The sequence below is a fragment of the Anopheles coustani genome, chromosome 2 (genome assembly GCF_943734705.1).
Source record: "Anopheles coustani chromosome 2, idAnoCousDA_361_x.2, whole genome shotgun sequence".
Lineage (NCBI taxonomy): Eukaryota > Metazoa > Arthropoda > Insecta > Diptera > Culicidae > Anopheles > Anopheles coustani.
This window is the reverse complement of record NC_071289.1, coordinates 6,036,967-6,054,388: the sequence shown is the minus strand read 5'-3', so window position 1 is coordinate 6,054,388 and position 17,422 is coordinate 6,036,967. Positions and strand designations below refer to the sequence as shown.

Below are 17,422 nucleotides of genomic sequence, written 5' to 3'. Positions count from 1 at the left end.
GCTTAGAGCATCGATAAACGGATACAGTTTCCGGCAGGGTTGGGTAAATCCGTGCCCCATGGTCTCGACCAAGTGGATGTCGTGGCCAGCGTTCATCGTCGGTAAGGCATTTCCGGAACTTTTGGAATCTTCCGAGATGAAACCTCGGGAAACGGAATGCAACGCAGGGTCCGGTGGAGATTGGACACGGACGAATGTGAATACTTTCATGGCATTCGTTTGTACAATAACACGAAGAAAACAACGAACGCTGTACGTGATGTGACTATGAATGTTTATAATATATTTTTTACCCCCCGGGAAAGGTGGGGAGGTCTCGGACCCGGAGAGCAGAGTGTCCAGTTCCGGGAGAAAACCTCCCGATGGTCACTAGCAGCTCGGTGAACATTCCTGCCGAAGGAATTTCATTTAGTTCTACCACACGGCTCGTGGGTTTCCCATTTGCCGACGCTCTCGGTTCTGGTCTTGAGGTGGGATGTTAAGCTCCACTGACACGATAGCAATCGGTGGCGCAATGGTGCGCTTGCGAGGGTCGGTAGTGCAATTGAACGCCTTACAATACAACTACGGATATTTACGGACTCGGGAGGATGTGCATTGCTGCATAACTTAAGGCTCCAAGGCGAAGCTTTGGCCACCCGATTCGCAACTTTACTGCACCGCCGTGTTTCCCGAGGTTCCCGAGCCGTGATTCCGTGGATGCTGCGGTGGGTAAAACTGTGGACTGTGCGATTCCGATTGTTTCTCGCCCAGTGAAGATGTGCTCCACCATCGTAATAGACGTTCTCGTACACAATCTCGATAACGGTCGCTTTCGCAATGGTCGATGGGCAACACCAGTGCTGCTGGTCAAGCTGGTCCGCTTTCCGTAACGAGGGAAGACAGCTGCACATGGCGCTGGGTGGGGAATATAAACCTTAACAAAGGCCGGTTTGGTATTGGCACATCCCGATTCGAGGACGTGCCGGGGCATAAGCCCTCGGAAAAGAACATCTATACCTTCCCTCTCGGAAGCACCCTTCGGAAAAAATCCCCGGACAGAGCCACGCGGTTTAATGGGCTCGATAAACAGAAAAACATCTCTTTCTCTGATTGCATTTATTGCCATTGGTACCGACCGGTGGTCGTTGCTGATTTCTAGTTTTTCTCCCGAGCCGGAAAATGAATGAAACAAACGCGCTTAAGCTGCGATGGCTCCGAGGTCTCGTAAGCCGGGTTTTTTCCGAGTGCATTCACATCCGCATGAAGGGTAGGTTGAAGCGTTTTCGTGCTTAAGATGTTGGAAAAATGGCTGCTTGTCCGATGATGTTAGCGAGATGAAATCACGAGGTGAAAGAAGGACCAATCAGTTGAGGTAAACGTTTACAAAGTTGCCTTCTCCGTTACAAATGGAAGTGAGGATATTATGTTACTTTGTATCAGAAAATTTAAAATAGATGAGAGAAAATATTCAATCATTTTTAACACTTCCTTTCCGATTTGATGTTAGATAGAGAAAACGACCAATTGGATCTCAATTATGTGCATTTGTTAAAAAACTTCAAGACAGCAATAATTTTCACTTTTTGCTGAGCATACGGTTTTTAGTTCGAAAAATTTAATTCACTCCTCACCATCATCAAGATCCGAGTGGTTTGACCCGAGATAAAGAAAACCATTGCGGAAAAAGAACACATAATGCCATTAGCCTACCGGGGGAGAGCAAGTAAATGGCATCATCTTAGCGAAAGTGCATCCACTTCCCGGAGCGTACGCTTCAAATATTTCCCTCCACTTCTTCACGACGCGCTTTTCTATGGTTTCCGCGATATGCAGTCGCTTCTTTTCCAGCGAAAAACCCTCCTACGCTACGGAGGGCGATGGCATCTTCGCCGCCATTTTGTGGAGGTGCTGAACTCTGTAATTGACATTTATTTATATTTTCCTTCCAATCAATTTGCAACCAAGGACGAACTTTCCATTTGGAAATTGTATAGGAAGGGGAAGGGCAGTTGGTGGAAACCGTTGCGAATGTATTTTCTCCCCGAGCTGAAGTGAGGAAATCGTGGGCGGCGGGAAAAAAAGTGAGGGAAAATCTCATTTGAGAAATTCTTATAACAACATTGGTTCCGGAGTTCAACTTCCTTTTTCAACGTTAGCCACCCCTCCAAGGTTTGTGTGTGTGTGTCTTATTTGGTTCGTAATAGGATGTTTTTCCACCGGATAGTTTCCACTCCCTCCTCCCCACCCCCCTCTTAGAAGTGCTTGCGCTGTTGCTTTAGCCAAAGCGCGTCGATATCCGGATGCGATGCCAGCGTAAGGCCAACTTTATTTTTCCTGTGTTTTCCCGGATTATCTTTGCTCCCTTTCGACCAATCGAACTAAGGGAAGGGGGAGGGTTGCTATCTCCAGCCGGAAGCTGAATTGGTGCGCCTTCGTCGAAGTCTACACCAAATGATGTTTGCCTTTTTGCGCTGTAACGAGACGAGAAATCGCCAAGGAGCGATCGCAACCCTTCCTTTCTGGATCGGTTTGTTCGTTCGTCCGTATGTCTGTCTTTTTTTTGGCCGGCTAGGTGCACAAACACACACACACACATGGTTGTCCGGAAGGGAGCCAGACACACAACAACACGTGCGCTTCTTCACAATTGAGATTGAGCAAACATAAATAAATTGAAGTACCTTGTTAGGGCGCAAGAGGGCAGCGTACGAACGAGCTCATCAAAGATATATATTTTCCGTCCGAAACGATCGTTCGTTTGAGGATTTTCTCGAGGAAGGAAACGCGCCACTGTCCGAGAGGACTTACAAAGCTGCACTTCTTGGTGCAGTGGCGTTGTAAAGGAACAAAAAAAAACCAGAGCAAGTGCGCACAACTTTACGATCCTTCCACTCGGGCTTTTCATCCCGTTCGCTTCCGGGGTGAAGTTTTTCAGAAGCTAAACAAAAACCCAACGGAACTAAAAACCCCCAAACTTTGGAGCCACTGCACGTCGGTTTTGCAGCGAAAAGAAAACCCCGCCGGTCGGTGGAGGAAAGTTGTATTTATTTATATATTTATTTATTTGTCTCGCCCATACTTCCGCTTGTTCAACAGCTTCGTGTCGTGCCGGCAGAACTCCCTTTCCCTTTCGGGAAAAAAGGACCTCGCAACGTCGACCGAACGGTGTGGTCCATTTTCAAACTTTTTTGGAACTTTGCAGTCGACTTTCGACTGAAGTGGCTCGCCACTCATCGGGCCAGCAGAACTCAGCACAAAAAAAGAGCAAGCGTAGAGTAACGTGCTGCGAAATATATAAGTAAACTTTATTTACCACTTCATACTGTGTCGGAGCGTGTTTACGTGTTGCGCGCTCGCAGCGGTGGAGCAATAAAATATGGTTTAACAACCGGAAACGTACCCTGCCAGGGACCCGATTGCCGAAATGGGATGATCCGAAGGAAGTTTCCGGTACGTTTTATCTTCGAATGGGTTTTTACACATGGAATTTTTGGTTGAATTTACATTTGAAAAGCGAATCTCAATGCACGTTTAACAAACAGTAAATATATAACCAACATGTTTTACAATGTGTTGGTCTTAAATTAAACCAAATTAGTAAGCATTTAAAAACGGAACAAATGCATCGATGTTCCAAAGATAACCCCTTATTGTAGATACAATATAACATCGCTCCGTATAATCTTCATGGAATACAGAGTATTGAATACATGTTGAATAGGCTTAACATTAAGGCAAGATAAGATCCGATGCCTGGTCATTCCCCTTCTCGAGGATAATTATTGCCTCGAGAATTATACGTCCCTTCTGCAGTTCAAATGCTAACCCAACGCGCTAAAAGCATCCTTCCAACGGTGAAGACTTTAGTGGCCTGTGGTGCACTGGCCGTAGGGCATTATGCCATAATAAACGGCTTAAACTGAAGCTCCTGTTTGATGTGTCCCCACCATCTTCACCGTCAATGTGTAAGTAGATAAGTGCCACTGGAAGAACCGCAATGGAAGAGCCTCGCTAGGAACACGAATGCGTTCGATTACCGGTGTGTTTCCGAAAGCAGTCGGATCGGGTTGCACCGAAAGTGGCAACCCTCGGCCATTGCGGTGACCCTTTGTGCGTGTATTAACAAAGTGACAGTTGAATTAGCCAACACACAGCTGAGACCATCGGTGCTGTCAGCAGAACCCCATGGCGAACGATTCGACATTCTCCCCCCGCTCTGTGAGACCGTTTATCATCGATCGAAATCGGCTGTGGAGTCTCGACCTCAGTCAACAGGGAAATTGTGGTGGTTCGACGGGACAAGGCTCAGGGAAATTGTCTCTATTTGCAAAGCGGGACCGGTACAGGAAGGAGAGCGATGAAATCAATATTCTCGCCTCCGTTCGATTTCAGGCCACAGTTTAGTAAAATAATTAAACATTTCTAATTTCAACACCGCGAACTTTCGAGCCAGCACTTCCCTACCCTTTGACCCGTTCACCGGAAAAACTGACTGTCCTGCTCGGAGAGAGAAGGGAACTTTAAAGTTCTTCCTTCCCAGAAACGGCCGATTCGGCTCGGAGAAGCTTCCCGGTGGAAGACGGAAACGGGAAAAGCGATGTGAACCGATGCACGCAATGCAAATACGCCGGCACAACCCGGAAGTCTTCAGCTGGTTATGAGCTTCCAAGGGCCGCGTTAGGTCGTTTCCGGTCGGCGACCGGACGGATTGACGCGGTTGGCTGGAACCGGCGGAAGTGACTTTGGCAAACAAGGCACCATTCACTGTTTGACTTTCGCCCTCCCAACTTGAACGAGAGAAATCGATGATGACTTGAACCGGGAACCGAACCGGGAAGGCTTCCGTTGACGTCTTATATGGTAAAACAGCGTTAAAGGTTGAAGTGTTGAACGTAACGACTCAATTGGGTTGTTACTTGAAGTTCAAAACGAGGTTTAAAATTACTTACAGCATATTGAACACTTTAAACGTCGAAACATGTTTAAGTTTATGTGTTTTGTATTAGTCTCACTTATTTTGAAAAAATAACCTCGAACATTATAATGCCTCACCAAACTTTTCTTCAGCCTTCCGCCTTCATATTGATCGAACATTATCTTATTTACAAATCAATTCGAATGACGTTAACATCCCTTGCTCGTTACGCCGTGTTTCGTTGATCATCTTCATTAAGGGGCCATTTGCCTTCCACGCGGAAAATCTGATCCTATTTACTTATCTAGATTTCCTTTCCACCCCACCCCGCACACATTAACAGCTGATGATCGTGCACACGGCTAGGTTTAATAGGCCATCAAGCTGATGAAAATTTACCACCGAAATCCTTCTGCGGCAGATAAATTATCATGTCGAGCGCCCGGGCGAATATGTATGTGTGCTCATGAATATGCGATTACCCGACGTCGGGGATTCGAAACCCCATTGACTTCGGACTTCTTGCCGCCAGTTTCCCGCACTCCCCATTTCCCACTGTCCAAACCGAGTGATCATGAAAGAAAATCAATTTCGTATTCAAAACCCTCCGACAGGGAGGAAAGGCCGGTCTAAGAAACTGGATCGAACTGGCGTGGAGGAAAGGGAGGCGGAGAAATATATAAAAAAGAAAACCTTATTGCCTGGCCCTGGTGGAAAACGGACGGCAGAAAAGGCGGAGCGAGTACGATGATGACGATGCTGATGATGATGGTGATGTTGTTGGTGTAATCATGGCACTCGTTTGGGGAAGCTTTGGCACAATTGAACGATAAACTTAGCTCCCTGCGCTTTTCCCGGGGCAATCCTGCCTCCCCCCACCCCGCAACGTCCCTGGCGAATTCATCTGCCGCCAACCGCCAGCCAGCCAGCCAGCGCCAGGAATTCGAAGTAAAATATGACGAATAATTATTTTCTCTTGCCATCTTTTCTTCGAACGTTTTGAACGATGAAGTCACTTTGGAGTGTGTGTGTGTATTTTTTTTTTCTCTTGCTTTCTTGATGGTGTTTGCCTTTTTCCTTCATTCTTCCACCTTTTGTTTTCTTTTCAAATTTTCCCCAACCTTTTGTGCTGTTTTCTTCCTTCAGCGCTGTTAGGATTGGTACAGAAATTGTACGAAGCATTTTCCCGACGAACTGTGTTTCCACCGCCTGTTCAATGGAAAACAGACCGAAAACAGGGAGAAATACAGAAAGGAACACACACAAAAAAAGAACCGATGGGTGCCGGCTTTCAATATAGCGAGGCTGAAAGTGGGAAATGTATTATTCATAAGACAGCTTATTTAACACTGAACTCGGTAGCAAAAAGCGGACTGTCTTCTGAGCGGCAATACAAACACACCCTGCCCCACCCCCGAAAGAACGGTCCAGCCTTTTTACGTACGAAGTCGTCGACTTTGTCGTGCTCGTTAGAGAAAAACGATCCGGGAGAAATGAAAGGTGGTCGCGCTCGGGAAAGCGAGCGGAGGAGTGGAAAGAAGAAAAGTCAAACGATCAAAGACCGCCAGGGGATGGGGGTCCGTGCCACCCACGTGGAACATATTTAATGTGGGGTGGGGATAAGAGTCGGGTTAAGGGTGGGAGGAAAAACAAGTATGAAGGATTGCGACTCACAACCACCCCCCAGGAGGAGGAGATTCTCGTGGAAGAAAAACCCACCAAGCTAATGAGTCAGCATACTAACGCCAAGAAGAACAGTTTTTCTTTCCCCCGCCCCCCAAGGAAAGGACCTCCGAAAGGATCGAAGGACAATAAGGAGGAAGTTTTTCCCGACATCGGGCCACCCTGTTTGATCAAGCTGCAGTCAATTAATTTTCAATTATTACCACCTCGATTATGCTGCGGGTACGAGCTATGTTTTTTCTTGTCTCGAAAAACTTCTGCTAACCGGTTCATTGTCGTGTCGTAGCTTTTTTTCTTCTCCCTGCTGCACCGGAAGGTAATTTATCCCGGAAGGCTTTTTCCTACTTGTCTTGCATGACATTTGTGTGACATGAGAAACTTTACGTACCTTACGGTAACTCCTTTTAAGACAAACCGGGTTAGTTGACATTCCACGACCATGTACTTGCATTGTTTTTCCACCAGGTTACACCATCAGAGACTCCGAGGCTCGTTTAAGACTCGCAAGATAATAAGATCCGACTCGTTCACTCCCGAGACGAGGGTCTGATGCGGGTTACAGCTTGTTAACGTTGTGTCCTTCTCTTTATGCGGGGCATTTTTCCTCCCTGTTCTACCGAAACCGCTCGAGGCACCGCTTTTCATGCAAAGCAGACTGCGGGATCTAGTGATATTATTAATTCAATTGCGCAAGATACATCCAAAGGTTCGTGTTTCGGTCGAGTCTCAGAACGGGTTCCAACGCTGTGCTCGAACGTCGTTACCTGGTGGGTTCGACAAAAATATTTCACATTGATGCCATCAATTCCACCGGTAAGCTACACACGTTGTACACACGTTGATGATGTCGTCCGAAATCGTGTTCATTAATTCGCTGCTCACCTGGTTGTGAAAAACCGACCATTGCCGAGAATGGTTCCGACGACCCCGCCAAAAAAAACGACCATCTTCACCCGGTGTCGATCGTTCGCTCGATCTCGTTCTTCTTGCGCCATCCAATCGGTTCAAGGATTCCACTCTATTAGGAACATTTCCCACTTCGAGTTGTTTGCCCGTTTTGGTGCAATGTGTAGTTCGTTTTAGTTTTTCTTTCCACTCCCGTCGTTGGTCAGTAGTAGCAATACACACTTCGTGTTCGTTTGTTTTGGTTTTTTTGGGTGCGAAATGTGTGCTTTTTTTGCCACTTTTCCTCTACGATACTTTTCCCCCACCGTTAACGACAACGACGACCGGAGTCCTCTCGGAAACTGCCAGCCACCTTCTCGGCACCACTCGGAAACGGTGGCCACTCACTCAACGGCTCTCGCTTTTATTTGCGGAATAAATTGATAAAATTTGAATATAAATGGAATAAAACCCCCGAAACTCTTACCGGAGTATTACTCAATCTACGTGTATTTTTCCCGCTTCGGCGTTGTTGTTGTTGCTCGACCGCTTCATCGTGTCCGTTTGCTGATGGCTTTTCGCACCCCGTACACCCGGGTGGAAATCGTTTCAGATTCTTCCATTAGGTTGTTCTTTTATTTTCCCTGCTTTCGAAACTTACCTTCGTTTCACGGCATTCCTACGGCTTGACCATATGTGTGTCGGTTGGTGGTGGAAAATCAAATGCGGAAAGCGTACCTTTTCTTCCCCCCACAACCCCGTTGGAGCTTGTTTGGGTCCATATCCGCTACCGTTTCCGGTCGCAGAGAAGTTTTCCCCCGTTTTTATCTTTTGCTTTGATGGCATTAGACCTCCTTGCCGTGCCGGAACACTTCTACTTATCCAACAAGTCCGCAAGTGCTCCTTGGAGATGTGACCAGAGCGACCCGGGAACCGGTGGAAAACAAGCTCCTCCCTGGAATGGATTTTGTGCAGCAAAACGGAAGGATTTTGGGTCACGCAAAGCAGTATTGTGGATGCAAAACAGGGGGTTATTTTAAATCGGTCCAGGTTTTCTTTCGATTTTGTGTCGCACAAGATGGAAAGGCAGTTACGGTAACAGGTATTTGCATCTGCCGGAAAATAAACCTTTACATTCGATCTGAAAACGGGGATAGTTCGGTACCGGTACCTTAACTAACTCAAGATTCGCCCCGATGTATGGATGAATATGGAATAGAATGTGACTTTCTTCGCCCCCAAAGGAATGATCAATATTTCCCTCTGCATGATTTATTTAAGGAGAAATATGTTGCTGTAATTTTGGGTAAGGAACAACGTACAAGTGCGCTTCACTATCTACACGTTTTGCTTAGAATACGATAACAAGTGACCAAACGAACCCAGCTCGATGTAAATTAAATCACATCCAAGGGGAAGTAAATGCTTGCTTGGGAACATTTTGCGGCAACAAGAAAACCCCTTACGATAGTCACAGTAGTTTTCGTCGAACACGCTCCTGAGCTGATCTACATTTCCCTCGCGGTTCCAACTCGTCAGCCCGAGCGCTAGCGTCGACAAGCTGCGCCAATTTCGTAAAACATACGCAGTCCCTTGTTTCCGTACGGCGGGTCCAGAGCTTTACGACGCGACCATTTTCTTCTGCTCCGGCTCCGAGTCCGGGTGGGTGTGGGTAATTTCATTTGCACTTTCCTCACCCACCCCTTCCCTTCGACGAAGTAGAGTGCCCAACCTGAGGGGTTGAGCCCGGTACACAACAAACATTGGGATTTATTCAATTTCTAAAATTCATTATTCATACAGTGGCAAAGTTTGAATTAAGCAATTTATATTATTATTCAATTTGTTATTTATTACGACACAACCTACTTGCCGGGACTGCACAACACACACACACACACACACACACCCTGGTTGGGGGTCTTTGCGACCCAACGGTACCTGTTTCAGCCCTTCATAAAGCCCCGAACTCGGTTGGACTGATGTGACATCGACAACCTCATCCGTTGGGTTCCGATAGCTTCAACCACTAACTCGCTCCTGCTCACAACATTCCATTTCGTTCCCTCTCTTCCTCACAGGTTGCCTGGGTGCGGGTGGACACGCAAACCATACTATCCATTCATCACAACGTGATAACGCAGAACCCACGCATTAGCCTCACGTACAACGACCACCGGTCCTGGTATCTGCACATCCGGGAGGTGGAGGAGAACGACCGGGGCTGGTACATGTGTCAGGTCAACACGGATCCCATGAGATCGCGCAAGGGATACTTACAGGTCGTGGGTAAGTTCCGTAGCTGGGTCAGGGTTTGGTTAACGGGGCGGTTTTCCCTCGGAACATCGGGGAAGGGCAATAATTCGCAGTTGATATTTCAATTATGGCATACTTTGATGCGGCAATTACTCGATGATGGTGTGCGTGACGAGGACCGGCATGTGGGATAAGAATACCGTCAGACCGTGTCGGGATTCATGTAGTAAACCCCTGTAGTACAACGTAATTAGATTCTTTAACAGTCATTTCACTTATGTGGCTTGCTTTTAAGTCCAAAAGATTATTTTTTCGTTCGTTTGAAAACACAAAACTTTCATCCAAATTTGCGTTTCTTTGATATAATTTTCGTTTGAATTTGATAAACTCACAACTGTTTGACTTTCGTTTTCCAAATTCCACGAGTAAACAAACTGAACCAAAACAAAAGCAAAGTTGAAAAAAACAACCGAAACGGAAATGACTTGAGTTGATGATAAGTCAACCACAAATAGCCAGTTCGAGGAAACCCAATCGGCGATGATTGGGCATTCGACCACGGCAATAAACCAAATGGTTGTTCGTGGAAAATTTTCCCCTCGCCCACGAACCACGCGGAAAAATGCGAGTAGAAATCATTGTTATTCCAAACAATTCAGCCCAAGTTTTTTCTTGGAATAAGAGTAGACTGCAAAAATGGGAGAACACAGCGGAAAGCAAAAGCTTCTGATCGATGATCAAAGCGAAACGTTACTGAATGCCGATGGGAAGTAACAATAAAGTCATTTTTTTTCCTTAGGAAATACACTCCCAAGCTAAAGAGAAAGTGAAAAGTCGGAAATAATTAGCGTCCGAATTGGTCAAGATAACATTTCTAGCGTTTCCCATTCCAGCGCGTCATAACGAGCCAACTCAAACCGAATAGATCCGACGGCTTCAAGAGTGGCAAATCGTTCTCATCGCTTTTTATTTCCTTTTTTATCGGTTTGCGATTGTTTGTCCGTCAGCATAAAGTGAAGAGCGTGTCAAAATTGAAGCTTGTTTATTTATTTATTCACCAGTCCCGGACCAGCACATTGTTCTCCCCGAAGAGATAATCCCGTGAACGTGGAATGTAAATTGAATTCGTTTGATTTGACAATGACGAAAGCAATTTGCATTTATCGGCTAGCATTCGGCGGTTAATCTCGCGTGCGTTTCCGGAAGCGGAGAAGATGTGCATCCGATGTGGCTGATAAATGGCACCCGACACACACACCCACACGCTTTTGTGTGTACAACCTTTTATCGGCAAACATATCACAATCGCTCTGTGACACTATTCCCGACACACACACACTCCTCCTATCGGGCCACCATGCTTTAGCTCAATGGCTGGAGTGAATGGTTTTTGATAAATCATCCCTTAAACCGACCACCAAACAGCATCCGGTGAACATCAAAAACAAACGTCAGGCGTGGATTAGCCTCGCGACAAGTGTGCTGATCGGGTTTCCGCCGGCGCGATAATCAACAGCACCACCCTGACCTACACACACGAGGGATGAAAAATAAAAGCGATATCATTGCCGAACTCCCCCCCACCTATGGCTATCATTATGCGCGATAGTGTTGGTCAAACAACTGTTGTTTCAAAAGTGGGAGCCGATTAACACGAGGGATCACACTTGTTTATGTTCGATACGAAACGGGAGGTGTTGGTTCGGGGTTGGATGAAAGGATAAAGTTAACGTTGAAAGCACCCTGTCAAAGCGCTTCATATTCTGACGGGGAAAAGCAACAGCGTTTTTCCAAACACACCCACACACAAAGGCGGATAAACATACACAAATTTCAACTCCGTTCGATGAGAGTAAAATATCGAATTGCAATATTTTCATCACGTGATTAAACGGAATACTCTTTCGGAACGTATTGTTTATGTGCATCGAGATAACAACGTTTCGTATAGATTGTCTGTTTTTCCTTATATTTCGCTTTCCTTGACATGATTGATAAAATTCACGAAACTTTTGTTTGACGAATAAACCACGAAGTTTTTTATTATTTCTATGTTCCATGAAAATTCATTCGTAAAATATTATGGTGCTTATTCAATAAGCGTTTTCAATCATGAAAATTTGTTAAAATGGTTTTTCTTTTATCCAATCTGTTTCTTATAGTTCCACCAGCGATCGTAGAGTCGATGACCAGCAACGATATGGTGGTGCGGGAAGGCACTAATGTGACGCTCAACTGCAAGGCGAAAGGGTTTCCCGAACCTTACGTCATGTGGCGCCGGGAGGATGGGGACGAGATGGCCATAGGAGGGGAAAATGGTAAGGAAAAACGTCTCTCAGTAGATATTTGTTGATGTCTTTAAAACCGTCATTTTCTTTGTTCTTTTCTACAATATCCACAGTGAATGTAGTGGACGGGGAAATTCTACACATCACCAAAGTAAGCAGACTTCATATGGCGGCGTATCTGTGTGTGGCATCGAACGGTGTACCTCCATCGATCAGCAAGCGGGTGCAGCTGCGGGTACAATGTACGTTTGCCTCGAGGTTGTGCAAATTGAGTTCAAAATGCGTGGAATGAATTAACCTTTCGCACTCGTTTCCCCCCACGCAGTTCCACCGATGCTGTCCATCCCCAATCAGCTGGAAGGCGCCTACGTGGGGCAGGACGTCGTGCTCGAATGTCACACGGAGGCGTATCCGGCATCAATCAATTACTGGACGACGGAGCGTGGCGATATGATAATATCCGGTAAGCCTTCAACCTCAACATCCGGGTTACAAATGCGCTTCGGCGGGGAAAATCGGTCCCGTTTGATGAAATTAATTCCACAGTTGGACAGTTGCTGGGGCTGAACTTTGACAAGGCTTCAAGCCCCACAAAACGCACAAACAATCCCCCCCGGACGAAAACGACGATTAATAAATAAAAGGTTTCGAATGGGATGAAAGGGTCCTTTCCGCTCGAGGGTTGGTTTTCCCTCCCTTTTCCCGCTAAGGAGGTTTGTTTCGTCGGTCAATCTATTGACTTAATACCTTCATCGCGCTCACACACACCGAGCGAGGACGGTCCCACTTTCGGAGGCCACGCTCAGAACTTTCCCACTTAACACCAATCAACCGGCAATCAATAAAACTTAACTCAATTTAGAGAATTAGTTACGAGTGAGCGAGGAAAGAAAGCGAATCAACCGGAGTCGGCCCGGAGTGGGTGGAAAGCTCGTAAAAGATCAACACACCAACCACCCTCGAAGGTGCGTGGAGTGGAAGGCAGCTGGACGAGACGATGCTCACATTCGGCCACTTTTTGAACGGAACGGCTTCAGAAGCTGCCACTCGTGAATAAATAAAACCGTCCACCGCAAAACCAATCGAAGAGCCAATCGTCACACGGGCGTCCAAGGAAACACACAAACACACACACGTACAAGTATCAGTATCCTTCCGTAGGCGGACGGTCAAATCTTGGCACGAAATGTGTCCTTTCTCCGGAACCGTGACATTTTCGGTGGGAATCGTTCCGTACAAAAAAGGAAGTCAAATCCAATCAAGAAAGGACACGGAAATAAATTATCTGTCCATGCGTTTGGAGTAAGCGTTTTCCGGAAATAAACACACACACACTCGCACGGACACATAAGTTAGCTACAGTCCCGGACGGAGTTGGGTGGGAATTTTCGGAACGAACCCATCGGTCCGCATCACACCTTCGTTAATTGAATTGAGGCTAAGTGATAGGAATACGACTTCGACTTTTTGGCGTTAGCCTGAACCGATGTCCGATGCCGGCGTGATGCTGCTGTCCTACATGACCGTGTGCTTTCCCTCAAATGTGTGCTGATACGTGCACTTTGGATTGGATTTGACGTGGCTCCGGAGAGGTGGAGGTGGCAGCTTTAATTGGCCCTAAATGGTGTCACTTTTCCTGCCAACTGGCATTAACAGCCAATTTTGTGGCAAAGTGTTGAAATGGTCCGTTTGGTGAGATGGTCACAAATGTGCGCAATCGTTCGATAGTGGTTTGATTGCAGCGTCAAACCGGTCGATTTGTTTTGTTGATTTAATTTTCTCGCTGAAGTGTTTACATTGCAAACGGAAAACTTTCTTTCATCCACAATCTAATTTAATATCAATTAGAATTTCTACTTTCGGTCAAGTGATTTTCAAACGGAATGATACATTTGATTAAACTAAGCTTTTATTGGTATTGAAAAAATACTTTGCCTACAAATTTCAATATGTGCTGTTTCGAAGGCAATCAAATTACCATTTTCTGTTCTCAGATTTTTTTCTCCATTTCTGTAACGCGTTCCTAAGCAAGATACTCCATTGCGTTTACTGTGTACCGCAAACCGAGAACCGGATTTTCCGAGCCGGTGCTTGCTCAAATCAAACAGGAAATAAATGACACCGATATCATTTACCAACGTCGAGCGGAACGGCAAACCAGCATGCAGGCAGGAAATGAACCCATTGAGGGACCCATTCAGGCGAATAAAGATACCACAAATATGTTGGTCCTTCTGCCGCACGACAAGCACACAGCCACACACACCCACCGCAAGCCGACACTCGATAAAGAGATAAATCTCGGTGATAACGGAGGAAAACTTCACACATTACCCTGTTAAATATTGGTATCTTTCATCTTCAATCTGCTCCCAACCATCCCGGGGTGGGTGGGGGATTCTTTTCCGACCCCGTGTGGCCTAAACTGTCACACCGCACAATGTAGTGGGAAAGCACGAGAGTGCTGAAGAGTTGAGCGCTGGTTCCGAGTGAAGCCCAACTCCCAATTTCCCAAGCCCTCGACTCTTCCGTGATTCGCTTGGCTCGACCATGCCAATCCCATTTCAGCATGATCAGATAACCGACAATAGATGGTATCCTTTGCCACGCGCCCTCACCGGCCGGTGTGAGACTCGACCGAAAGATGATGTGCGCCGCCTCGGAGCTTCGGAAACAAGGTTGCATTTTGTGCTCCAACATCCGAGTCGGGGTCGCTTCTTTTCCTGATTCTGGCAGCAGAAGGGTTAACATGTTCCGCAGGGGTTGCTTTGCGTGGGAGGAAGGAAATGGAAATGCCAAGGGTGGATGCATTTTCAACACACCATGTATGTGTGTGTGTGTGTGAGGGTGGGCGCACATCAAAAGCACTGTCGTAAGCGTACGGAGCACCGGGTGACGTTGTCCCGGTGGAAGTCATTGACGCACAGATAAACACATGCTGGTGGAAAAAGCACAGCACAGCTTTTCCGACTTTTCCTGCCACGGTGGGGCGGCATGTCAGTTGCAGGACCGGGTTGAAGAGAGAAATAACTAGACGGATGGCAGTCGAAAGGGCAAAAGTTGATGGCAGGCAAGCTCACGTGCAACCATGACGAACCACTTGATGAACAAGAACCACGCTAACCCTCGCCATGAACGAGTCATTTCACGTTCCTTAGCGTTTGTTTGGATTCATTTTTTTTACTTTTTCCCAAACCAAAACGAACGATAAATCGATCTTTCACCATGGAAGGTCGGCACCTACCGGTATCGGTTTGACAAACAAGTCAACTTCAGGTAGGTGAAACCGGGTTGGCTTTGTTGTTGATGATAGCTTTCGCTGTAAAAATTCCAACGGCCTATTGACACGATGGGCTTCCGATCGAACGAGTCCTGGTATGATGCGTGAATAACTGGACTTTTCATTGGAGAAATATAAAGAGATGGGATATAGCCAGATGATCGTACGTTCGGGATGACTTGTTTTCCAGTCTGTATGGTAAACAAACATTGGAAAATAGCCATTGACCAGTGAACAGGCAAATGGCTATAGGAAAGGCTAGTTTTATGCATGCGTTGACAAACCAGATGAAAGGAGCGTCCATGCATCGCTTTACTTTTATTACAAGTAAATAAAGCAAGCAAGTTTATTTTTCAAAATGTACATACTTTAAGAATAATGAAACAGTATTGAGAAGCATTTTCGTGCTTCATCATTTTTCAGCAGAAGCAATTATAATCTTGTTTACGACTGATACATTCTACTGCATCAATGACATTGTGGGAAACTGAAACAAAAATAACATTCTTCAGAAATCTTGTGCTACGAGAAAAACATGCAATTTGCTGATACGTTGGTATACACGAGGAAAATAATTGGTTTGATTTCGATCGTAAACATAATATCGATCAATGCCTGGATATTTAAAGGATATTTTATCGTTGTAAACAGGGGATTAATTTCATTAAGAAGGAAAACAAAATGCTATTTAAATTTTAACTTCCTTTACTATGAACTAACTGTTGACAGCTTACTTTAGAAGCTTACATCAGTAGTGTTTTGTATCAAAAATGTGCACTATTGTTTGAAATGTTAACCGATTATGTTTATGTTACTTCTTCGGCCGACACTCAACACATACCTGTGAGAAAAGATTGTGCAACCATAAATTCCGCGGCCAAACATACAATTTAATTCTCCCATCGTCTCGTGCCCGCGTAATGTCACTGCTAATCAGACCCCTTGTTCGCAACTAGCTCATTATGGTTGTGGTTATGTTATGATAATGCGTCCACTGTTTCGAAATGAGCACCCACTCCCAGTACCGATTGGACGCATATTAAATTACCCTCACACATGGCGCACACAACAAAGCGGTTTCCCGAAGCGGCAACAAAATGGTGCATTCGTGGGACGGCCAACCGGTGGAAAGTGTGGAAGGCGACGGGGGATTTTAGCAACCAGTTATCTATTTTCCACCGCCATTCGTCCTTTCCATCGGGACGAGCGGGATGCTTGAATGTGTAACAATTTAGCATATCGACAGGATGTGTCCGAGACAGGAAGGACGGTAGCAGGGGTATGGAGGGGCAGTAAATGGGGCCACTGAGCGGGCCGGGTTGAAAGTTTCCTACTACGATCGTCCTACTATCATCGGCCACTTCCTTCGCGGCGGAAGGACATCCGTCGGTGGACATTCAGGGTGCTGCGTAATGCTGCGATAAATTAATCCACGGAACAAAACCCCCTCGGGCCGCCCCGTTATCGCGAAAACAGAACTCATCGAAACAGAATTATCTGTGTTAACGTTTCGTTCTCTATAATTAAATCAATTTAATACTACACAAACCCCCGCGTGGATTGGCAAGCGGGAGCGCTAGACTAGCCCCGTGGAACGGAACGCGACCAGCTGGAAACTGGAAAACACCGACTAGGACGGTCTCAATTACGTCCGTTAACATGGACGTCCACTGTGGGTGGCATGCGGTTGCGTCGCAGTCCGCTTCGCTTTTCCAGCGTGTGCTTTTCCAGCTCGTAGACTGCAGCTTCCGTCCGGAGCACAATGCACGAGTATCGATGAAAAACAGCGGAATCGATTCGTCGGCGGTGAAAACTGCCTCGTCCTCGGCCTCGTGTGTGTGTGAATGTGTTCGTTCGAACACCGGACGCTCAACGGTACTCCGACCGTAAGCCCGACAAGCTCCGGGAATGTGAGTTGAGCTCCTGATGAGAACTTCAGCGTTTCCAATATCAACTCATTCGAATCTAAATTGCCCGCCATAACTCAGGACCAAGAACACATGTTTGTAGATCTCCATTTTATCTACCCGTGTCGTTTCTATCCCCCTCCCCCATCCAACCACAACCCCTCGAGAATGAACGAAGAGAAAAAAGGAAGCGAAAGACGAACAGGGACAGCGCATTCCTCGAAAT

The 17,422-nt window shown here is 46.2% G+C and overlaps 1 protein-coding gene across 1 annotated transcript in view; it reads left to right on the top strand.

The window, feature by feature from the left end:
* Positions 1–17,422, top strand: part of LOC131267710 (lachesin) — a 33,185-nt gene that overhangs the window by 7,830 nt on the left and 7,933 nt on the right. The window contains exons 4-7 of the mRNA XM_058270651.1: positions 9,547–9,754; positions 11,884–12,039; positions 12,123–12,251; positions 12,335–12,472. Coding sequence (XP_058126634.1) covers positions 9,547–9,754; positions 11,884–12,039; positions 12,123–12,251; positions 12,335–12,472 — 631 coding nt within the window. The remainder of the gene's footprint in view (positions 1–9,546; positions 9,755–11,883; positions 12,040–12,122; positions 12,252–12,334; positions 12,473–17,422) is intronic.